Source organism: Neopsephotus bourkii, unplaced genomic scaffold (assembly GCF_033783945.1).
Source record: "Neopsephotus bourkii isolate Nb327-2 ecotype Australia unplaced genomic scaffold, CSIRO-AGI_Nbou_v1 NB_1638, whole genome shotgun sequence".
NCBI lineage: Eukaryota > Metazoa > Chordata > Aves > Psittaciformes > Psittacidae > Neopsephotus > Neopsephotus bourkii.
Window position 1 is genome coordinate 74,443 of NW_026902113.1, and position 25,296 is coordinate 99,738.

Consider the following 25,296-nt stretch of genomic DNA (forward strand, 5'->3'; position numbering starts at 1 on the left):
AGGATTTGCTCATGGCCCTCTATGGGGTCTGGGGCTTGTCTCTGCTTCTTCCCAGTGCCATGGCCTGAGGGGGTGCTGGGAAGAGGCCAAGGAGAGCCCAGCACAAGCTGAAATCCAACCTTACAGGTAAGGCTTGCTCAAGGCAGGGCTGGGTACCTGGGCTGCCCCTGTGGTAGCAATCACTGCTGCAGCCACCCTGCTGGAGCTCCTGCATCCAGGAGGCTGGGAATGGCCACGCTCTCGGGTGATGCTGCCCATGGAGCACACCAGGGTCAGCCCAGCCAGGTTTCCCCAAGGACATGCTGCAGTGCCGGCCTGCGCACCCTCAACCTGGGCATGGGCTTTCCCAGATCCCATGGGGATCACCTATGGGATGCAGGGGGGTCCTGCAGCCAGGTGGGCACAGGAGCATCCCTGTGACACGGTCCCTGGTCTGTCACTGCCCTTTGGGTTCTGTGTTCCTCTGGCCCTGGGCTGGGTTTTGAACAGAGCCAGAGGCAGCAGAGCTGGAGAGACCTGAGGCCAATGGCCTGGAGTTACCACCAACACACACAGTGCGTTCCGCACTCTGGGAACCAGGTGGAGAGGGGAGGATGGTGTATGGGAAACCCATAGCCCCTGGGGAGTGCAGCTGGCCCCCACCTGTGCTGGTCCCCCCTTGAGCACTCAGACCATGCATCAGGAAAGTGCAGGGACCAAATTCAGGGCTGGGCTCACTTGAGATCACATTTGGTGCTGACGAGGGACTTTTTACAAGGGCCTGCAGTGACAGGACAAGGGGAATGGCTTTAGACTGACAGAGGGGAGGTTGAGATTAGGTCTTAGGCAGAAGCTCTCCCCTGTGAGGGTGCTGAGGCGCTGGCACAGGTTGCCCAGAGAAGCTGTGGCTGCCCCATCCCTGGCAGTGTTCAGGGCCAGGTTGGACACAGGGGCTTGGAGCAACCTGCTCTAGTGGAAGGTGTCCCTGCCCCATGGCAGGGGTTGGAACTGGATGAGGTTTGAGGTCCCTTCCAACCCAAACCAGTCTGGGGCTCTATAACACACTCAAACACCCCAGGTCTGTGCCTTGTGTAAACCACTTTTGTCTTTTTGGAGGGGAGATGAGCACCTCTCCCAGCACAACCCCCTTGGTCATCCCCAGCCCTATGCCACCTTCCCTGGGGCAGGATGGGGCAGAGGGCAGGACTGCAGGCACCTGGGGGTACTTTGGCTTCAGGATCAGCTTGGCACTGCCCCAAGCCAGCACCCTCAGCACACACTTCTGCTCTCCTTTGCATTTCCCGCATGGTTTTATGGCTCTCAGCCCTGGAAGTGGGAGCAGCTCCTGGTGCATCCCATCATGTATGGTTTTCCCAGATCAGATTTCCAAGGAGAAGGTGACCAGCCCCATATCAGGAGTGAACACTGTGATGCCCATCACCCCATACCTCATCACTAACTGGTGATGCCCTTAGGCAAGTGCTATCCATTTTCCAGGACCTGTGTTCACACAGATTAAATAGGATTACAACAATCTGTACATTAAATCAGAATCCAGGACAAGGGCATGGAGGGGAAGGTCAGTTCCAGGACTGGATCTCACCCCAAACCACAGGATGCTGTGCTCCGGAGATGTGTTCCCCAGTGTGTGCCAAATGACAGCTCCAAGAGGAGACAGGTTTTATCCATTTTATTTAACCAATGAAATTCCTACTGATAACAATGAAAGTAATTTCAGCAAGTATAAATGCGATAACAGTTTTAAACAAACCCCATTGTTCCGTACCTATAAATAGATTTTTCAAAACCTCATAAAAAGTGCAGATTTATGAATTGCTGTTAAAATGTTAACACACGATTCCTTTGTTTAAAAATGCTTTTTTTTTTTTGTCTCTTAACTCACCAAAAAAAAAAAAAAGAAGAAAAAAAAAAAAGAGCTCCTTCTGCATCTGTTCAGATAAATTCAAGTCGGGTAACTTAAAAACTAACACAAGTCACACACAAAGAGAAAATCCATCCCGCCAGGTCAGCCCGTCCTCTGGGAACAGAAAGGAATCCAACAAAGAAAAGCCCAACCAGCAATAACAGAACAAGGAACTGGTAAAAGCTGCTGTGGAGACCAGCAGGGAGCTCCTAGCAGCTGCCTCACCTTGCAGCAAACCCTCTAGGACAGTATGGGGTCTGCAGCGTGTCTCCGGAGCTCAGGGCAGGCAGGACGGGAGGCCCGCGGGATGCTGGAGGGAGCGTGGTACCCATGGAGCCACCTCGCTTCCAGGGGATGGGTGGGATGGAGCAGCAGGACCAGAGCTTTGTCCTTAATCCTCCATCCTGGAACCCCTCTGGGGCCATGGCAGCAGAGGCAAGGAGCTGGGTACAACTCACCCCATGTCAGAGGGGGGAGATGCAGTGAAATGCCAACCCCTGGGCACTGCCTTGCCACAGCCCCTCCGACCCACAGCCGCCCATGGGGAGCCGATACTCCTCCTTATCCCACCATGCCGGGCTCTGCACACAGCAAATAAGGGCTAACACTTGCACTCAGAGGGGCTCGGAAGCTTTCGGGCTGCAGAAAGGCCATGCCCATGGTTTTGGTGTGGCGCCTGGTCCATCCGTCCCTCCACACACCAGCAAGGCTCATGCACAGTGAGCAGACCATGCCAGCGGTGGGCTCATGGTACAGGGGATGAAACACCCCCAGATCTCAGCCTGCCCCACGTTTGGGTCCAAATGGGTCCAAACACGGGGCGGCCACGCAGCTTGGACCGTGCTTTATGCAAAGAGCGGCTGTGCTCACCCAGGGTCTGCTGGAGCACCTCCCTGTATCTACAGTGGTATTTTATCTACAGCAGGGTCTGTTTAGCAAGAGCAGTTTAAAGTGGCTATGTTTATCAAGTCTGCTACTTTATGAATTCAAAAAACATCAACAAAACGAGAAATAAACCAAACCCCAACAACTATAAATACAAAGACTCTCACACACCAGACACTTGCAGCCTGCGTGACTCATAAACCGCATCAATATTCTGTTAAAAAGCTTATTCTACTTAAAACTATACATAGTACAAGAGACTTGAAGAGTGGCAGTCGTGTCCGGGCACGCTGCCTGCGCCAGGGGTGGCCCACAGTCAGGTGCTTCCTAAGGAATCAAGGAGTTACAGTAACACGGCACAGGACTGCAAAGCCGATCACAGCTTCTGCTTACACCGCATACGAAGTACCAAGGGGAACACGAAAAAGAACTGGTGTTAATACTGATGGATTAAAGAGTAACTATAAGGATCAAAACAGACGTTCACAGCATGCTACATATATTGCTCACAAACTCTTTTTTTTTGTTGTTGTTGTTTTTCTCTTAAAAAAAAAAAAAAAAGAAGGAAAAAAGGCTAATACAAAACAAGGAGTTGGCAGTCTGGTTCTCAGTTAGGTTGGATATAGAAAGAGAAAAGCATATACATTCATCGTGTGGCTTTCCAGCAAAAGGAGAAAAGGGTAAAACCAAGATTTCAAGTTTACAAAGTTCCCGTTTCTTTTATAAGCTACAGTTTATATCCAGTTCCAGGTCACAGTCGTGAAAGGATTCCTGACTGCGTTGCCTTGTCGAGTCCAAGGGCTGTAGCCTAGCTGGGATTGTTTTCCCCCTAAAAGCCAGTATCTCCTGCAGCCACCCGGGCACGCGGCGGCTGGGCTGGAGGGAGGAGGCTCGGGTCTGGTGCCACGACATGAGCGTGAAATGGGCAATGAGGAAGGGTTCTGGACTGTGGGTGCTTGGACCTGCTGCTGTCGCTGTCCCCCAGGGCCCTGAGCTGCAGACACAACGCTTGGGGGTTCACCCATCTGGTGGGGGCAAGAAGACGCAGTTCAAGAGCAGCACGCTCTTCTTGGGCAGAAGTGAGCGGGTCCCTTCCCCTGCTCCAGCTGTGGAGCAAGGAAAGGGTGCCAGCTCTTGTCCTACAGAAGCCCTTTGGACACCTCGGAATGAGGCATCTCCCACCATCTCTAAGCAGAGAGAAGCACAGGAACCTCTCAGGCACATTGGTCAAGTTTCTCCAACTGACCAACGTGTCAGCCCCTCCTGCACTGGTTGTGTCCCCTCACGGGTGCCTGTGGTCTCTACTTTCTGATGCTGACAGCATGGATTGCTCCCCACCGTCAGTGTATTAACTGGCGTCTTCAATACCACCTCTAACTACTGTTGGGAACAAAAGCAGAACTCAGGTTTCTATTTTCCACGAGCCCTGGTGATACTCAGTACCTGTAGGAACACCCAACCCTGCCCATCTCTCCAGCAGCCACTCCATGGAGTGCATTTGGATTTATCCCATAGGTAAGTGAAAAACCCAAATCCACTTGTTCAGAGGCCAGCTGCAGGGCACACAAGGAGCTGCCTGTCACAAGAGGACCTCAAATCCCCATTACATGTCCCCCAAAGAAACCTGCATGGCTGAACAGCTCAAGCATGGGGAGTCTTGCCAAAGAAAGCATTTCCTTACTGGATTCACTGGATTATCACTGTAACTCCAGAGATGGGACCTAACATGCTACTGGCAAATGCTACCTAGATGCTGTAAGCGAGTACTGACTGTCATCCTTTTGAACCAGATTTGGAATTTGCCTATCCAGAAATAACCTAATACAACAATTGAGTGCTTCTGAACATGAGAAAGTCCCTCTGAACTCAAATGGCAATAGAGGAACCTAGCATTGTTTTACAAGGCTAAGGCTAGGAGGCTGCCCCTGCATGATTGCAAGGGGTTGTGAGCTGGGAAGAAAGGAAGCACTCGATGCAGGGTGGCAGGCTGTAAAATGCAATTTTTGCCCCTTTTGAGCAGCAGAAGGATTAAATATCTGCAAGAGAGACCTGATGTAAGCTGTGGGAGCAGCAGCATGACCACATGCCAGGAAATGTGCTCTAAGGGATGCATTAACACTGATCAAGGTGCTCCTAAAGTTTCCATGCTACTGTGCTCTCTCCATCTCCCATAGCTGTGATCTATGCAGTAAGGATGAAATGCTAAATTCAGTTTCATTTGGAGATAAACATTCTCAATTCCCAAACATGGAAAAGCTGGTGGGTGCACCTCTTCTGACAAACACCGTGCTGGGGGACATTAGGGAGAATAAATCTGAAGTTCATATAGTGAAAACTGACATTTCTGTCCAGCTCTTGGAATGATCGCTTACAGCAAACCAACTCTTACAGCTTTATATTCAGATTGGGTTTGGGAAGGTTCACTTACAATGAATCCACTCCTTTCTCCCTTTATTTTGTGCAACATCACCTCTTATTTATGGGAGAAGGATCCAAACCTCTAAGGAAATTATCTGAACACTTGAAATCAAGATCTGAAATACTTCTTTTTACCCAGAACTTTTTGGTCTGGGCACAAGCTACCAAGTATCCACTTGCTACCACCAGTAACTCTAAATCCAATTCATCTCTTCTAAAAGGGAGTCCGAACTCTGGAACATGAGTCTGAAATGCATGCCTATGTTCATGGAAAACACACATGCATGAGAAACATCAAGAACCTGTTCTGCAAGAGCAGCAGCTTACAGTTTAACTGCTTTGGGAAAGATTTCTCTAAGCCTATATTAAGTCCCCAGAACAACCCATTTCATTAACAATCACTGTGAATCACGTGGGTCTGCTACACATTATTCCTTTAATCTCTATGGAAACTGATTTTATGCTGTTGGATTTAGGTGACTAAGTATCTTTAAAAACCTGACTCAAAAATGCAAGTGGGCACCTTGTAGGATTTTGCTAAGTGCTTAAATTCCCATTGAAATTTAGGCAACTCCTGCTTTTTCCACATCCCATTAATTATCTATGAGTATCACTACGAAGAAAAATACTTTGAGGAATCTGGAGCTTTGACTTTCTGCACTCGACAGAGAAGCAAAATGTTTTCCTTTTTGTTCTGTTCTGATCTGTTCTCTATATTATATATAGAGACTTACAATTATAATTGTTTACAACCACTGATTTTCCTGTCTTTAAGGTTTTTTAATACCTAGGAAGAGCTGAGAGGGGCAATTCTTTAACTCTTACTGCTGAAAGTACATCCTTTTCATTGCAATGAAGGCTTTAAGACAAAGAATTTATGTTTCAGTTCAGTCTTGATGAAAATAAATCCATCTACAGCTCACCAAAATTCTCTCAGGGTACCACAATGCTGGCTTGAGTAGCTATCTGCACAAACTGTTCCCTAGTTTAAAATGGTTTCTATTCCTGTCTGATGCCACTCTTGTGATGTTCAGCTGCAGGTGGAGTGTTCTGGGAAATGCAAATGCTGTCTCCAATCGGCATCTTTTCCATTTCTCTTCATTAGCAAAAAAACAGAGCAATTTCAGCGAGAATGTATCTGTCCCAGCACAGAGTTTGAAGTGATTCTGCAATAATAAGAAGCTGTCCATGCTCAAACCCTCTGCTCCTTACTTAAGAGCATTCCCTGTGTAGCTGGTTAATTTGTGCCTACCAAGCTTTCTCTTCTGTAGGCAGGAGACTGTACACTTGCTTTTATGTTGGTCACGGCTGGCATTTTGTGGACTAACATTAATGCTGGTAAATACCAATTCCAATAAAGGAACACGGAGGGTGAGTATCTACACTTGCAATGATTACGGTACTCATACAGATAATATTAATAAACAAAGTGTAAAGATTCACATTCACGAGTGCTTTCAAAATGCAGAAACATCCAAGAACACTTGCACATTGAAATTTGGCACAGTGTGAGCCTAAAGCGTGCATAAAGTGTATGGCAGAGTTGTCTGACTTTAAACACCTATTCTGAACAAACACCTATTCAAAATCATAAATTTGAGTATAAAAACTAGGCTATAAATTGTTACACTGTAAATGCAATACTTGGGGGGAAAAAAAAATGCCACGTGGAAAACATTTCCAGAAGTTTCAAGTTTGCATTTAATGTTAAAAGAAAAAGAGAGAGAAAGAGCAAACTAGTTGTACAATGACATTTCCTATAGCGGAATGTCTTGCAGGCCATATGCGATGTGATATGGCACCTTAAAAAAAGAAGAAATCACTGGTTTACTATGAATTTCACAAAGCAATCCATTGATGGTTTCTGTTTTTCAAATCTGCTCATGCACTTTGCTCAGAAGGCATTTGAGCTGGCAAGTATGTATCATAAGGAAAGAAGTAAAGGCACTCATGTTTCCAAATGTAAAACTCAGTCTACTCTAAGAGTCTTTGCTTTTCTGAAGGGAAACGAAGCCATCGTATTAGTTATCCAAATCAAGTTTCACCTCCTTTCCAGAGCCCAACTGTGCTTCTTGAGAACTACTTGACTTCTCAAAGCAAAGGGATTTAAAATAGTTCTGTACAGTCCCCATCACTTGAGGAAAACAAAAAGTATTGCATGAAAACTTCTCTCAGCAGAACTGTTCTATGCACAAAAGCCATTAGGTACGGCCACTACACTCACAGGAGGGAGCAAAAAGGGTCATAACAACTTAGGAAGTAAACCTAAGTTCATATATATGAGCATCTCAATACTTGTGATAAATCTTTGCAGTTAGCTATACAAGATAAATAAACGTGATGTTTTACCCAGTGCTCTCTCTGATGCTCTCTATTGGGTAGTGTGCTAAACAGCCAACATTACATTAAAGAAAAACATAATTACTGACTTCTTCCTCAAAAGGTTTCACATGCAGAGTCTGCAGTCTGAAAGTGCAGGAAAGTGTACAATCATTTAGCTTTCCAGTCCGGAACAGACAGATAAAGCGAAAAAACCAACATGTGGAGTCACAGCAAGGTTCAGGAAAAGGGAAGAAAAGAGAGAACTGACTTTAGCAGTGTTCTGGTCCATGATTTTGTCAATGAAAAGTGTTAGAATATGAATAGTAGGTTTTTAAACTATTCTGCAATCACAGATGAAAAAAAATCTGGTATTAACTTGTACAGTCCAATGGCACATTAAACATAAACCTATCCAGTTAGTTTTGAATGTATGCAACAGAAATAAAGGTCACCCTCCTCAAAGAAATATGAAAAGCCCAAACCAACAGACGGAAGCTGAAGTGGTGACAACTTGCATCCTACTGGGTAAGTTTAAGCATCTCTTTAGGCACTTCACTGGTTCATTAAATGCAATACAAAATAAAGCTATAAATATCAACATTTTGTGCTCTTAGAAATTAGTTGAAAGCAACAGAAAACAGCACAAAAGTGTGTGACATTTTTGGCAGCTTATTTCTTCCCTTCCCCAATATTACTGGTTGTCCAAGAATGCTTTGTTTTGGGGATGCTTTGGCATCTCAGTATCAGGTTGTCTGAAGCCATAAAAGCTAAAACAAAACTGCTAGGCCTTAGACAATAAAGAAATTTGGTTTTAAAATTTCTTTATGGCTATATAAGAAGGACACTTTAGCAGTGGCATGATAGGGAAAAAAGCTTGCTTTCTTTTTAAATATTGCACTTTTCTTTTGTTCACTCACACTAATGCATAGAAACTTCTTTAAGTATTAAAATTTCATGCTATGAAAGTTATGGGAAATAAATTTCTACACATCCAATATGAAAGAACAGATATGCTAGCCTTCCTTTACTTTCCTTAGGTAGAACATTGAGAAAGAAGAGAGTGCAAAAAAACCCACCACCCTGTTTTTGGTCAGCCTGTGTATTAAGTTTATAGGTGCCAACTAAACAGATTGCAACATGTGATGAACATGGGTATTGTAAGGACAACTGAGGGTGACTGTCAGTAAAACAAGATTATGCATGATTGAAACACAGTAAGTGTGGCTGAAATGGGAAATTGTGAGGCCTCTTCTCTTGGGAAGGGGCATGACAAAGCAGATGAATTCTGTACTTCAGTAGCATGCTGTAGGATTTATCATGATTCATTTCACATTACAGTGTGCTCAATGTTCGCATCCGCATCTCGCATCACCTTCAATTGCTGTAGTAAGACAGTGACTGGCAAGCCATCTCCAGAAGACACAGGAGAATCCAGTGGGCAATTCAACGCAACCCAGCGTGTGTGTCTCCATCACAAGTCACGACATGGTGGTGTGTTCTCAGGACAGGCAGAACCCATCTCCTGCTGGACTCCACTAATCTGAAAAATGATTGCTTGGAAAAAGAAGTCTCTAAGCACTTCACTCCGGTGCTTAAAGAACAAAGCACTAGGATTGGATATAACAAAACCAGTTTCAGGATCCTGACCACTGCGCAGAAATCCAGCCGGAAACAATGCAGAGTAGTGCTCCTCAGTGTTACTTTTGTTATCATTAGTAATGTTAAGCATCAAGAAAAATAAAACACGTCATTGCACATTACAGCCGCCAAGAAGCACGGCTAAACTTTGACACTAGAGAATTGAATAACCTGATGCTACATCACAAACAGCTTCTGGTGTGTATCTATTTCAAAAGGTCTTTACATACTCAGTAAAACTCCTTTACTCCTGCCCAGCCGATGCTTCAGGTTAAGTGACGAGTTATGGCACGAAGGGCATACAGAAGTTCCGCTTGCATACGAGCTTCCATTAGAAGTAGATTGACATGAACCTGTTAGAAATTAAATCAGCCATTTAGTTCACCTCTGAATGCATCATTATTTATCCATTCAGGCTAAAAAATGTATAGACTTTAGTAAAGTATCACTGCAAGAAACTACATCCTTTCTGTCTGCACCCTGCTGCAGGACTCCAGTTCCTCTTCAAACAGCTGTGCCGTACGTAATACCGGACCACATCACAAGACTGCAAGGAACTCGCCCCAGCTGCAGGTTCGAGCAATCTTCCATCTCAGAAGCCCCAATAAAACCATTTTTGTCTACTAATGGCATCAGTTCTCTATGAATTATATTTTGCTTTCTTCACTACCACCTGTGATCGTTATACAGGAGCACAGACTAAGGCATGGTTTACATTACAGATAGGTTATCAGGCACACAGGCACTGATTCTTGTCAGGAAGCATTTAACTTGGATACATGAAAGCACACTGACATATTTATTGATGAAAAACACCACGAGGATTAACTCATATGTATGAGTTAAGGCCCTTTTTGATCCCCAAATCCCAAGTATTGGCGTAGTTGACTGCTTCTGCATTCCCAAGTTTATCCACTTCTCTTTCACAGCTGTCAGTTCAATTTTATGTAGAGATCACTCAAAATAACAGAATTGGCATTTCCAGGATGCTAATAAGTATTTCTGTAAAACTGATACCTAACACTCAATGAATGCATCTCATTTGGTTTTTTTCTAGGTAAAAACAACTTATTTGACAGATACTGTATGCCAAGGTGTCACCATACTTTAATCCTTAAACAGCATGGGGGTTTCCATGAAGCCAGTTTGGCTGTGAAATCCGTACCTTCTCCGAGTGCTTGAACTGACGCCAGTAACTATCGTACATGCGCTTGGTAGTTCTCTCTGGGTAGCAGGTCACTGTCTTTATGTAAACCTTCAGGCTGCGTTCAAGTAACTGATTAACTTCTCCATAATCATAGTCATCATACCTAAATAACACAGGCAAGCAGTCTGTTGGACGTGAGTTTTTAAAAGCATGGTCTTTTGCAGCATTATGTTTGTATGTTTGGGAATTGGAGTGTTTATTATACATACTACAACCCCCCCCATTAACAGAGCATCTCAAAGGTTTAGTACTAGGATGCTGCCTTTCCTGAACAAAGCATACATGCTGGCTTCAGAAAGGTAGTTCTGTCAAATTTCCATCCATATTCATAATAATTTTCTCCACTGGAAGTAGAAGTTACACTGATATGCCAGCAAAACCATTCTAACTTCCAGACCCAGATACTATCTCCACTTTTAACACCTGGAGCCTAAAATCATGCTTTTCTCATGACTCAGTTTTCATTCTGTTTACACAGTTCAAAACACACTCCTAACAGCCACGGGATTTTTGTCCATACCTGATTCCATACATACAGTGGACATAGTTAAATAAAGCTCTTCGTAGCGTAGTTGTATCAACATCTTCATGTGTTGCCATAGTGTTATACGTGAGGTTATATACCATCCGAAACTTCTCATCGAGGAGATGCCCAATATCAGAATAAAGCCTGTTTACAAGGGAAAAGCCATGATTTTCCCAAGTATAATCCTGCAGAAAGAGAAGGAAATACATAAATGTACAAATGAAATCCCCATATGGTCCTCTCTGTAGCTCAGTAGTTTTGTTGTCTGCTAGCTATAACTTTATTCTCTTCAGAAGATTTTGAATCCTTCATCCATATCACCTGCTCCATTCCCTTAGGCTTCCTGGCAGTGAATATCAAATCACAACACCCCACCTCAGCTGGATAGCATGACCCTACAGAAGAAAAAACCCAAACTTCTCCTGAAATGCTGAGGCAATTTTCCACTGTCTGCTTTGCCACTCCAACCAGTGCCATTCTATGTTGGAGGGCCTGTGAGTTTAAAAACTTGATCTTCTTGGAGGCTTTGATGAATAGCTCTGAGCAGAGACAGAGTATTTGCTTCCAGCCAGGATGTACAATCAGTGAGTAAAGTGCTAAACCACCCTTGAACAAACTAATAAAATCCAGGACTCCCTGGTCTTAGACAAGCACCCAGATTGCAAGGATCAAAGCTTGCCTGCTCTTATCAGGAATGGGAAATCTTTGCAGAGTGGTGGCCCTGCATCAGCAGGGAGAATGACCCTGTTTCAGAGCAGTGTGCAACCACTTTCCATGCTGCGGTTACACAGAACATGTTAGTTTGCCCACATCCTTGGCAAGTGCTCAATCATTCAATAACTGATACTATCTTTACAATTGAGGGCATCATCTCCACATCCTCCCTGTGTCTGGCTGGTTTCAAATGTTACTGTTAGGCAAGGGTCCTCACCCAGGTGCTTTAGAGACTGGTCCTCTGATGAGGATAGGGGGAAAGAGTAGGTAGGATATTATTCAACTGCCTAACAGAGGCATTCAGTGATGTCTGAAATGTATCACATCATATTTGGTCTTCAGCTGCCAATCCAAAAGACTGTAAGGCTTATTGGATGTATGTTGTACCTACCATCCCTGTAAAGGTGTCCAGGACACCAGGGGCATCATAAAAGCCTCTGAAAGCCAGAAGCCCCATGAAGGGGAAAGTGCTGTTTACTAACAGCAGCTGATCCATACTAACAATGAAAAAGGGGGAAAAAAACAGTTTAAAGACGTTCCATGGTGTATGGAATACCTTTTTCTATTACGCACACAGATAAAGGCAGTCTTGTTTTATCAGAATAGGGATTAGATCCGTTGCAAGGTTTTGGGATGCTACTGCAATCTGAACAACATTAAAAGCAGAGCTTTTGGGAGGCTGTGGGTATATATATCTACCTGCTTAAGTATAGGACTTACTAATAAATTATCGAGGTGACTTCTCTGAATGAAGGCAGAACCTGTCCCATTTATTTAAGAGCAGATATTTTAGATCCAATTTCAACTTCTGTAGAGCTTTTTTCCATGGAAGCCTGATGCTCCTAAAGTAGTTAAGCAGAATGTCTGATTTACAGGCACTCACTCTGCCTTATTCTTTTTGGCAGTACCTACCTACTTCAGGTTCATATAAAGACCAGAGACTAAATTACCCTGATCAACAGAGACTGCTATAGAGCTAAATACATTTCCTGAGAGTGATCATGGATTCTTCATTTTACATTCTTAGATCCATCTTCTGACCATGAGTTTTCCTGCACTCGCTGTGTTTTTAATTGAAATGCTCTGATTTGGTTTAAGATTTCTTCCACTGCTTTTAATTTATTACCAGACTGCTGATTTATCTACTTTATAAGCTGGAACAGAAGCACATAGAAAGTCAATCCTGTTATATATATTATGAAGTTTATGAGTCTGGTAATGGAAAAAGATGCCAATATGTAAGAAAAGGTGCAGTTAAAACAAGTATTATTTTTCTTTCAACAGCACTAAAAATAATATTCTAATATAGCCATAAACTTCAGTAATTGTGTTTAGGAATTCCTTTTCTTTCCTGACCTTTAAAGTCCAGTGATTCAGATCATATATGAGAATGATACTCACCAAACTACTCTTATATATACATCTATGTATTGATAACCACTGGATAGAGAATACTTGATAAAATGGCAGGAATAAAGAGTTCTTCCAGTGGATTTTTTTCTACAACATCTAAAGGGACAGGAAAGAAATTCTTTCTTTTCTGCCTTTCACTTTTATGGCAGATTTAGTGATATGCTTTATGGTTTTCAAACATTAATTGTGGTAATAATTGCAGTAAGACTGAAAGCTCAATAATCCCTTGACTGAATAGTAAAATGCTCATCTCAGATGGATTTATGGAAGTTGTTTAATGGACCAGAACAAGAAAAGGAGCATGTGACAAACATGCCCCACTACAACCACTTTATGCTACGTGCCCTGTCATGAGATATACAAACATTGTTTCAGTGAATGTACTGTAAAGACACAGTACCTGAGCTCTGAATGTTGGCAGATGATCTTCTCCTCGCCTTGCGAAGTCTTTGTACCCAAATCCAGGATCTTCAACATAGCGGGAGACATCTGTAGAAACTATTTCATCGTCAAATGCTGTGAATAAAACAGCAAAATGCTTTGCTTTAGGCTAGCACAAGAGTTAGTGCTGACTCCCATCTATCACCCTACTACAGGGCTAGAGAACAATTTTAGTTGTGCAAAGGAAGAGAGCGGTACAAAGGAAATAAACAGTTCAATCCCAACCTGCTTGTATGGGAACCATCCCTTTCATTGAGCCAACTAAATGTCAGCCTACACCAAACATGCAATGTACTTCTAAACAAGGGGAAGAGAGGGCTAAGTTCCGTCTGGAGGTATGCTTTTCTCTGTGTTAACCTCAGAGGGAGGCTAGGTATCTTAAATCAGGAAGATGAATCCCTTTGGTAAAGCCACTATGCTGGGATAAGAAACAGAAAAATGTACCCTTCAAAACAGGATTGCTATGCTGAGCAGGTATGGTGTCAGGAATTACACCAGCTCTGTTCTATAACCTGGAGTATGAGCAACCAGCAAGCAATGCAACACTCCACTTGTAAATACCAGTTGAAGAGTATGTGAAAGCAAAGAGCTCTACAGTACATCAGGCTGAAATTCTGCCAGAAGCTTTAGTAACTAAGCATCTTCAAAGAGCTCCAAACCATGTCACTAAGCAAGCACAGGTTCTCTATCAGGAATCAATCTTTCCCTCCCAAATAAACAGGTGGCTTGATTGTGTAACTACCTCTGCAGAAGTTGACTACTGCATAGCTGACTCCATTTGACCCTGATGTTAAAATCCTGGCTCGCTTCCACATGCATTGACACAACAGTTGCCATATGTCCACTGTTAGCACCTTGAAAAGTCAGTTAATCTAAGAATTGCAGAAGTGCTTTATCTCCTCTTTGCCTCATTAAACAATCAAAACATAACTGTGTAGGAGGAAGCTCGCACAACATCTGCTGCAGCAAATCCTCAGTGAAGAATAAAAGCCTTGCACATAAACGCTCCTCTCCCCTGACAAGGACTGACCTCCATAAAAGAAAAAGGCCCAACACATACAGACTCCTTAACTCAAACCAGCGAAAGGCAAAGAGGAAAGTCAACAAGACTATCAGCAACTCCATCAAAAAGCCCCTTCTGTCCCAGACTCCTCTTCTGTATACACCTGAAGTTGCAAAGACTCTTGGAAAGTCCTGATTTGATAATGAAACTGCAATGGGTATCTATTTATCTGCAGTGTTGATATTGTCTGTCCAGAGAAAAAGGGCAAAAATAGACAATGTCCATTTCTTAAAATACAGCCATTTCATTGCTGGTTTTATCTTCTTTCTGAGATTTTGAGAGCCACAAAACAATCTCTTTGCTGATCCACAATACAGTCTTTCTCCCTTTTGGGCTCAGTGCACAAAACTAGATACCTTCAAACACATTTGGTCTGAAGCTATCAAGATCTAAATTCACAGTGTCCGTAAAATGTGAAGCATTTTATGGGTCACTTCTTAGAAAGAAACAAGCCGTCATCTTCAAGTAGCTTATACTATGAGGAAATGGCTGGAGATTCTGATCACCTTCCATACTCTTTCTTAGAACACTTTCTTTGGAAAAACAAACCCACCTTCCTGTCTACAGGAAGCAGGTTTAATTGTAGGGTGTGTTAGAGATGAAAGCCTTCAGACCGTATGAAGAATATTGGAAAAGAAGCTTTCAGCTCAGAATTTTGAACATTGTTTAAGAATAAAAGACCTGTTAAGAATCATTCAGAATGACAAGTCAGAAATGTCCTTTCCAGGTGGGCAACAAATAGTAAAGATGCTGAGTCTCCTCCCAATCCATTTCCTGAACTGAATGTTGTATCTGAAGGCTACTTATGAGTGTCAGTGAAGTCCTAATCACTGTATAACCGATACCTGTGAAATATTTACTGAATATCTACACACTGTATAACCTACACCTGTGAAATATTTACTGAATACCTACATGAATGAATGGATTTGAAGATTCAGGGCATATAAAGAAAGAAAATTACACCCAGCTTTTTAGTTTTAGTTTTGTTAGAGAAGCATGCAGGCCTTTTCCTGTTTTTGTTAATATACATTACATATACATTGAGCTAAATTTCAAGTAGCAAAAAGAAAAAGAACTTCTTGCCAATCAAGAAATCTTAAGCAGGTGAAGCAAGTCACAGGACCACCTTTACTAGACTCTTCCTAGACAAGGACAGAATGAAGACATGGACAGAGAAAGTTCTAGTCACTGAACTGGCTTCAAGTGTTTAGTTCTTACAAAGCTCAAACAGAACAGAGCTGGAAAAGCACAAATACCTCCACTAATTACTAGCAGACTCTCCTTCTTCTCCTTTTCAAAGCGAGTTGCCATTTCTTCCTGAGAGGCTTCTTCATCCTCTTTATCTTCTTGTAGCCTCTTCATCCTTTCCATTAAGGCTTCCAGCTCACTTAAAGAATCTGCAATCTGCAAAAACACCATGACATTCTGCAAAATTAGAAGATAGACAACGTGTGTCATCTTCAGATTTCATGCTTGACAACAAACGTTCTCAAAAACAGATAGCAGCAGCAAACACAGAAATTGAAGCCAGAATGCATTTTGTCACATACAGCACAGACAAACAGCTTCACACAGCTTTTGGACAGTGAGAAGAAGGGAGCTGGGAAGTGCTGATATAACCTGTCACAGTAATCTCCTGTGGTAGGATTAACAGTTGAAGAGGTGGCGCTTGAACTATAATACATATTCCACCACGTAGATGGTTTTGGGTTCTGTGATCTGGGCTTATCATTCAGATTTTTCATAGGATAACTTGTTTGGGTTTTCTTTTCCATCTTTTCCTTTTGATTCTGTTTTTCTGCCCATAGCTATAACTGTTTCCTAGTGTGCTGCTCACTGCTCAACAAGCAGCACAGTCAGCAGCAGCCCCTTGTTCACTACGAATGGGGAGTAAGCCATCCCTGTGATTTGAACTAGCATGTCTTATAGCCTGGAAGTGTAAGACACAGCAAGTGAATCGAGTAACCCCATGTGCATATTGTACTGTCTGGTGACTGCTCATAATTCTGATCTTCCATCAAAGGCAATGAGATGAGTTCCTCAGCTGGCATTAACTCGAGGACAAGTCTTCAAAGCATTATAGAGCTACTTTCAGGAAAAAAGTCCCACATTTAAGTGAATTAGGTAGCAATCAAAGTTCTCTATTGGTTGATTCAAGACAGGAACACCAGCAGGAAGAATTAAGTCATTTTATTTCAGACATTTCCTACACAGAAGTGTTTCAGAGTTGACCTGTTTTGTGACTGTAGGCCTTGAAGTAAAAATTATCGTTATTATTATTGTAATTATTATTAAGATTATTAGTATTATTATTATTCTTTCTGTTGGGGCTTTTTTTTCTTCTTTTTTTCCCCCTATTTCTTTTTTCATTCTACATGCTTGGAACATGGATGATACAATGCTTCAGTCATTGACACACTATCTGAAGAAACTGGGACTTTAAGCTTTCAGCTGGAAGCCAAGTTTTAGTCTTGCTCAATGGACTGTGAGATTAACTATCGAAATCCCCTTGCTCTGACTACCATCCACCATTACAATGTGGTTTTCAATAGGTGACACTGAAAACTGCTGGAGTGAATGTGAAGAGTTACCAGACTCAAGGATTCCAGTAAAGTAGACAAAACTTTCCAAGTACCCGGAAATTCAAACAGGAAAGAATGGAAGAAAGTTTTCTAATGCAAAACAGAGTCAAGCAAAAGAATCTTCTTGCAACACTAACCCCAAAGTTGCTACTTGTGAGGGATGCATTTTCTATGTTGTTGTCATTGGCAAGATCACAGACACAGAAGTTGTTGACTGCTATAAGTCTGACTCCATTAGATGTATCCGGATCTCTCTCTGGATTAATGCCACTACCAAATACAAAACTTGCCAAGGCATGATAATGTGCCAACAGGACAACAGCATGCACCAGTTCAGGAAGAGACCAATTATTTTCCCCAGTCTTGACAAGTTTCTGAAATGAGAATAAAAAAAAGTGTAAATATAAGATTTCTTTCGGACCCCAGCTTTTCTAGAAAACACTTCTAAAAAGGGATCAATTCCTTTCTTCCAAGAATACCATAGTCCCCTTGCACACAAACTTGCACTGGTTAAAAAAGGAGACACCTCATATATCACCTCTTATCTTTTGGGGTTATTTTAGCCAGTGCTGTTCCTAAAAAGTAAACCCTGTTGGCTTTGTCACAGAGAATTTATTGGCTTATTCCATGCTCTAGTACTTCCCTGAATGCTTTAACTCAGGGTAATGAAGCCTAACCAGACACTTGCATAGTTCTGAGCAGTTCTTATTACCGGACATTTACCACTGTTACAGGGCAGGACTGAGCAGGTACCTGAATGTGCTCTTTTGTGATCAGCCAGGGCCGGTGTGCAAGGAGCTTGTTTATTTCATTCAGGTTTTTCAGTCTTTGGGGAATGTATTCCAAACCATTCAACCACTCTGCAATCCCTCCAGTCTTCAGAAACTCATCCACGTGCATATTTATTAGGTAGGAACACTGATGCCTGGCAGCAGCCTGGAACAGTTAAAACAGAGGGAGAAGTGCAGCCCATTACTGTGTAATCTGATTTCGCTGCAGGTGGAAGACACACAAACCCCCAAACAATTTCATTCCAAAGGGGGTGGAAGACACACAAACCCCCAAACAATTTCATTCCAAAGGGCCACGTTTTATATTCATTTCTATACATATGGAGGATTCTCCAATAAAAATACGATTCATCACATTACTCTGAATTGCAGAACCTAATTTAGGTTGGAAGAGAACTCTAGAGGATATCTGGTCCAAGTCCCTGCTCACAGGAGGGCTGACTCAGATCAAGTTGCTCGGAGCCTTGTCCAGACAACATCTCCATCCTTGGAGGTCACACAACCTCTCCTGGCCCCCGTTTACATCCTCATGGTAAATGTTGTTTTCGTAGTGTCCATCTGGCATTTGTTGTGACTTAAATCCACTGCATCTTAACCTGCTGCTGCGCACTGAGGGTTAAATATCCAGAAATAAGGTTACACAGTTTTCATTGCAGTCTGTAAAACCTCACCCTAGTGGGCATGGGAGAAGTCTATCACTGTGGGAAACAGGGAAACACACAGTGCCAGTTCTCCCTTCTCATTGAAAACCTTCTGGCTGGGCATGCTTTATTCTGATGAAAATCAACTATACAAATTTGTCCCTTGTCAAAACATCACCCTAGTCTCTCCTTTCTAAAGTCTTCCTTTCTTCTTCTCTTTTAAATACACAATTCAAGGTCACAGAATAAAATATATAGCTATTTGGTACATACCATTATAGCAATGTAATGCCTATAGGGCAAAGGAAGGGGCCCATCCATGCGCAGCATGTAGAACTGGCTGCGCAGGAAAGACTCCAGGTACTGAGTATGGATGCTCATGACCTGTGTGATGTTGTCCAGGCGACCAGACGTAGAATATTCTTCCACAAGAAGATTAGTACGTTCATCCAAACCATTTGCTTGCATAACCTTGAAAACAAGATGGAAGAACTTAACAGAGAAAGAAATTTTCTCTAGTTTTAGACCTGCAGAGTAATATATTGCACTATGAAAGGTTTACTTGTGTACCAACTCAAAGGCAATGCTGGAGATCCAGACATATGCTTGTAAATACACATGCTCGCATGCATGCAAATATGCACCTAGAGATGCTACTTGTATACTAAGAACTGAACAACACTCTACACTGTACCTCTGTTATTTTAATATGTTTCTACAAAATCCAAAAGCCATTTTCTGTAGATCTCTCCAAAACACCTAAACTTGCAGATGCTTAATATCAAACCTGTACAGAGATCTGGAAGCAAGCAAGAGCTGATGGAAAGTCAAGTCTTTATGGAAGTCAGGCTGTACAGACACACACCACCCCAGCATTCAGCCCTAAAACCAATTTCAAAATTAATAGAGAGGAACTGGGCTATGTAACCAAATTACAGAAACAGCCCTGGCAGTCTACCCCTTCTGCGCCTGTATAATTGAAGAGGAGATCAAATGCTAATTTGTCCATAACATTCAAGTATTATTTAGAATAGGAATTTAATGCTTTCTTTAAACAAAAGCTGTTCTTTAATTATTCCAACCAATCCAAACCTTGGGCACGAGATGAAATGAAACAGCAAAAGAGTAAGTAGCTCTTTCACTGCAAGCCCTGACACAGTATTAGTGCTATTACTCAGTGTTTATCACCAAGAGCAGCCATTCTCAACATGTTCACCACTGAAGTTACAAGCACAAGAAGAGAATACCCAGTATTTATTCTTAAACAGCACAGTATTAAACTAACCAGCTTACTATTGCACACACCATGAGATGAGACATTTTAGCTGGTTTCCTGCACATGAAGAAACAGAGTGCCTAAAGCCAAGAAGATGAAATGCTTTTGCTGAAATATTCTATTTGTAATGTATTTTCCTTCTTTATGATGGGCTGATGAATGGACCATGTCTTAAATATTTTCCCATTAAATCTTATATAGAAGTTACATACAAAGAAACATGAGAAACATGCCACCTTCTTAATTTCTCGCCACTTCAGCTGCCTGGTTTTAATCTGTGGGCCCAGAAAGCTGTGGTTTAGTGTGAGGTGTCCCTGCCCATGGCAGGGGGGTTGGAACTAGATGATCTTAAGGTCCTTTCCAACCCTGACTGTTCTATGATTCTATAAAGAAAGGGAAGAAGCAGCTATGCACTTAGGCAGCTTTTCTTTAGTTCTGTATCCAAAATGATTCCTCCTCAGTTTTCCTTAAGAATTTTTTTACCACCTGAAATCTATTCACACATGAGAGATCATTTTATCTCACTACTGTACATCCCTTGCTCCACTCCAAGGAATCCTCCTTCTTCTTCAGCAAGTGTTTCTCCTATGTATTTCAGAGACCATTGTCTCATTTAGTAGTTTCTTGGGGAAATCATACTTTTAGTGTCCCTGGTAAGGTTTCTAATCTTCTCCAGCTTGCCAGGAGTCTTCCTTGTAACAGTACAAGTTCTGAAGAACAAATTTTGCTGATGAAATTGGAATATAATCCTGTAGGACTGCACTATTGCTATGTTAGGTATAGCAGTATGCTGCATTATTGCTTCTGAAATTTATCTCCACCTATATTTACTGTCCTCTTCATACTGTGTATATACTTCCTCCGGATTTATTACCATCTATGGATCTACAAACATGGGGTTCTTTTTATTCTGCTTGTAAAGCTTTATGGTAGTTTAACAGGAACCTTTACAATTAGACTGTTATTGCTCTGTTCATATTCTTTCCATTATGACAATAAAGCAGGCTTTGACACGAGCAGCGTTATTATAAAGATTTGTGAGATATTCAGTGTGTTACTAATCTCTAACGATATCCTTCCTTTCCACTGTATTACTTCATGCCAATGAATGGGGGAAAAAGGTATTTATTTGCTTAACAACCAGTATTTTGCATTTGTTTGTGAAAATGAATACCTGTTTTTATCCATACAAATGGAGGTTCCCTCCTTGTCCTGGGTAACCACTGCAGTTACTCCTTTCTGAGAGCTACTCAGTGATTCCTCCTGCACCCTTGACTAGTGCCTTCCAGGTGCATCAGCCATGAAATAAATTCATTAACAATTCTCTCAAAATACATCATTTTAACTACAATTATTTTTCTAGTTTCTGTATAATTATTGACTTCTTGAAACAAATTAAGTTATTATGAAGTTTGATTCTTCATTTCGTTTCATATTTCATACAAGAGAGAAACCCCCTTCACAAGTTTGGCTAGCTGGAACTCATCCTGCTCCCCTCTTCCCAAGTCTAAAAGACTCTTTCTGACCTCTTTTCCTTTTTGCTTCTGTATGTTTTCTTGTTGCCAGCCTTTTGACTCTGTTTTTCTTTAAACTCAAAACTTGCCAGTGTATAAATGGAGAAAGACTTGGGAAACAGCAGCTATCTCATAGTTCAAAATGTCTTTTTGGCCCTTCTAGCATGTGAATTATCTGCTTTTAGAAACTGCTTAAAACAAAACAAAAGGTCCTAGGTTTATAGCTGGCCATCCCAAATAATTAATTTATCAAGAAGTAAGATTCTGTGAAGACCAAGATCACAGAGAACAGCATCACAGCAAAGTTTCTACTTACTTCATCAAGCTACAAACCACGGCTTAAGCTGAACATTAAATCGTGGGCAGAAATCTTGCGTTTGAAGTCAAACTGTACCTTTCAACCATAAATCCTCTCGAGAACCATAGTTTTGGTCTGAGTTAAGCCATATTTTCAGGTTCTCTCAAACTGAAGGTCAGACACAGCTCTGAGAGCTATATAATCATATTGCTGCATACTGGATAGGCCTCCCCTTAGGCCTGGCATTAAGAGAAGTGACCATCCCCCACGAGAACAGCAGAGCCACTCTCTATTCCAGGAGTGCTGGCAACTGAAATGATGTCAGATGGCACTAGTGTGGAAGGACAGGGTGGTTCTTACCCCCTGGAGCCTGCTCCAGAGAAACCATCACTTTTGCTTGCAGAGGAGCTCATCCAAGTACCATGGACAAGCAGGACATAAAACTGCCCTTCAGTATTCCCATTTGAAAAGCTGCCACCTGCCCAGCCCAGCTAAACCGCAAACTTACTTCGTTCTCTGGTATAAAGGCACTTGGTCCTCTTGTCAGCGGTGGGGAGACTTGTACTCTTTTTTCCTGCAAAACAGCCACATAATTGGGTCAGTGTCAGGAAGAACATACTAACTCTCTTTATCTCATGAGATATGATCTTCAAGGCCTCAATTTGGTTCTCTTCCCAAGGCCACCAGGGTGTTTTACAGCCTGCTGAGGAGGTGAAGCCACCACACAACGTTGGTTAGATCCGTTTTGCAACCTCTGTGCTTTGCGCACCAGTTTTGGGAAGGGTAAGGCAGAAAAACCCCCAGAAATCTAATCCTGACTGGTTTACAAACAGCCTGAAGATACACAAACAGCAGCAATGAAACATTTGGCACAATATTAAAAGTAGTCATTTACTGGATTTGTAAATGTTTGGAAAGTGGAAGGGGGAAAAGGTACACTCAGGAAGTTATATCAGCATCTAACGAGATCCTCAGTGTTGAGGAGAGTGTAAGCACCTTGCATGCCAGACACTGGCATGAAAATCACAGCCCGTGTGAACCCCAAGACCCAGTTAAAGCCTCCTCCTAGGAACCTGCTGAAACAGCTGCCTCGCTCAGCTGCTGCAACCAGAACCCCCTACACAGCACAAGCCTTGGTGTGCAAACCCCAGCTAGAAGTCATGAAAGGCCATGTGAGAATGATGTATTTAGTACAGGATAGGCTGACAGCGTAGCAAGGGCCAGAGGACTTCTTTGATCTATTAGTGGTAAAAAACTGAACTAAGATAAACTGTGGAGGCATTCATAGTGTGATGGAGAAGTGAAGGGGGCCTGGGGAGGCTGCCTGCTCCTCTGGTTCACCAGGGGCAGAACCAGCAGTCTCCATGTCATTCCCAACCAATGTTGGTCCAACCTCCTCTTAAAGAGTTTCTTCGGTCTCTCTTGGTCATTTATTTCAGTGACTAACTCCTCAGATTATTACAAAGTTTTCCTAATGTCCTACCTGAATTTGCCTTGCAGTAATTTAAATCAGTTGCTTCTTGTCTTATTTTCCTCTTTAGGATTATATTCCACCCGCCTGGGAACTATGGCTGCACACTTTCTCAAGTCCCTAATTACACTGCAACACTGGTGACTCTTAATAAGTTATCCATCAACAGCAGTATCGGACTTGCATACTAAATATTTCATGCCCCTAACACGAAACTCTAAGGTTTTCCATAACAAATGGCCTTTAAATACCTCTATGAGGGGGGCTTAAGCTTAACTGCCATGTGCACGAACAGTAGCACTGGTCCCAGAAGGAGCATGCCACCAATTTCCACACAGGAAAATGAAGCCATTGGAGCTGCGTAACTATTGTCCTCATCTTTAAAAACATCCTGTCCTTTCTAAATTAGATTATGAAAAAACATGCAAAAAATCAGCAGTGATTATTCAGGAAAGATGTTCCAAAGCAAACTCTTGCAGGACAATTACATTTGTGACTTTGTAATAACTAACTGCTAAAAGATGCAAAAATAAGCTGGATCTACTGTATGAATCCCAGCAGCCAGAAGACAACTTACTGCAATCGCTGCCTGCTGTCACAGCCCCCAAAATCCCATAAAATACTTCTTATGTTTCAAAGGTACTCAGTCTGAGGTAAGAAGACAGGGTGTAGAGAGAGCAGGTGTCTGTACATGTAACCCCTTCCTCACACAGCTACACAAGGCAGAGGAAGACATCTTCTAGCTTGAAATACACAATCCTGACAGCAGACAGTCATTCCTGCCAACATTAAAAACAAGCAATGCTTTCCAAGATTACTATTAAGGTTGCATTTTATGTGTTTTATGAATTTTAAAATCTTCATTCCATACTGAATAACCCAGAGGAAGCAGCTTGCACAAGTGAGACAACTTGGATAGCGGCAGACTGCCAGCTCTTGCTGGAGCATGGGTCCAAACCAGAGCTGAACCACTGCCTTCCCCATCATGCTCTCTGACCTATACCCTGCTGCTTCAGGTTCTGCAAAGAAAACCTCAAAGCCAGATCAGGGCAAAAAAGTGCATACGCTTCTAGCAGGAGCTGGGCTCCATTCTGCTGTTTCCCCATTCAATGTGACTGCCATTGACCCTGCAGATAAGCTGCTGCTGAGAAGGAAAGGAGGAAATGGTACTTGTGTGGATGAACATAGGCAAGTACCTCCAATTCCTGTGAATGATGACAAAAAGCCCAGTCAGACATGAAAAATGGGGTGTGTTAAATAAACTACAAAAATGACAAAACCCAGCTCCTTTTGGGTGGTGGCAGTTCTAAAAAACACAAGCCTGGAAAAAACAGGCAAAGCACCACAACACGAATAAAACCCCCAAAGTCCTAAACATGGTAATTCAAGTCAGTGAGTCTAATCACAGCACACTTCCAGGGAGCTGTTTTATTCTACATTAGAAATGTATACTCTTCCCTTCCATCAACACGAAAGATTATTTTGCCTTCACGCCAAAGCCTTTATTTTATTAAAACTGGTTAAAACAAGCTTGTCAGAAGAAAAAGAGCAAATGTCATCTGGTTGCATAAGTTCTCAGGATGCTATTAATAAAAACATGGGAAGTTTGCAAGCATTAAGAATGATAATGCTGGCTTTGTTGAGCTGTAGATAAGAACCACTGTTTCTGGGCATGCTTTATCTAAAGCAGTGATTTAAGGCCTACCCAAGAACCCAAATATGAAAAACTATGTATGGGAATTAGAAAGCAACATTGCAGATATATGGTCCTTTGTGGAGAAAATTCTTGCAAAGCTGCTTCTTTCCCAAGAAAGCAGGTCTGTTTTCCTGTCCAACAAGTCTTTGTAGGTCGCACTAACTACCACCAAGTCAGCCAGGGTCCCAAACATCTTATTTGAAATTAGATCTTATGCTAAGTGGCTGAAGCAAGAAACAGGTTGCTCAGCAACTAAAATGCTGATTATCAGCCATCTTCTGCTTCACTTTCCTCCAGAAACACATTGTTGGAGTATAAGCAAGTTACCTTAAAAGGTTTGCAGTCAATTCCATTTACATTAAGACTAGTGTTTTTTGGGGGGGTGCTTCTTTGGAAGGACAAAGATGACGAAGAGCTTCAAAGACAAGCAGAGAAAACTGAGCAGGTTACTGGGAGAAGGGCAAGCAACAGCCTAGAAGCAGGTTTTGCAGCAG

The 25,296-nt window shown here is 42.3% G+C and overlaps 1 protein-coding gene across 2 annotated transcripts in view; it reads right to left on the reverse strand.

Moving 5' to 3' along the window:
• Positions 1 to 3,340: 3,340 nt before the first annotated feature.
• SESN3 (sestrin 3) overlaps positions 3,341 to 25,296 on the reverse strand; it is a 41,644-nt gene continuing 19,688 nt past the window's right edge. The window contains exons 2-10 of one of the 2 annotated variants that reach the window (XM_061374493.1): positions 22,144 to 22,209; positions 18,821 to 19,018; positions 17,869 to 18,051; positions 17,253 to 17,489; positions 15,790 to 15,958; positions 13,427 to 13,542; positions 10,894 to 11,084; positions 10,332 to 10,476; positions 3,341 to 9,519 (exon numbers count right to left, since the gene is read on the reverse strand). In XM_061374493.1, coding sequence (XP_061230477.1) covers positions 9,433 to 9,519; positions 10,332 to 10,476; positions 10,894 to 11,084; positions 13,427 to 13,542; positions 15,790 to 15,958; positions 17,253 to 17,489; positions 17,869 to 18,051; positions 18,821 to 19,018; positions 22,144 to 22,209 — 1,392 coding nt within the window. In that variant the 3' untranslated portion in view covers positions 3,341 to 9,432. The remainder of the gene's footprint in view (positions 9,520 to 10,331; positions 10,477 to 10,893; positions 11,085 to 13,426; positions 13,543 to 15,789; positions 15,959 to 17,252; positions 17,490 to 17,868; positions 18,052 to 18,820; positions 19,019 to 22,143; positions 22,210 to 25,296) is intronic. The other variant, XM_061374494.1, reaches the window with a different exon arrangement.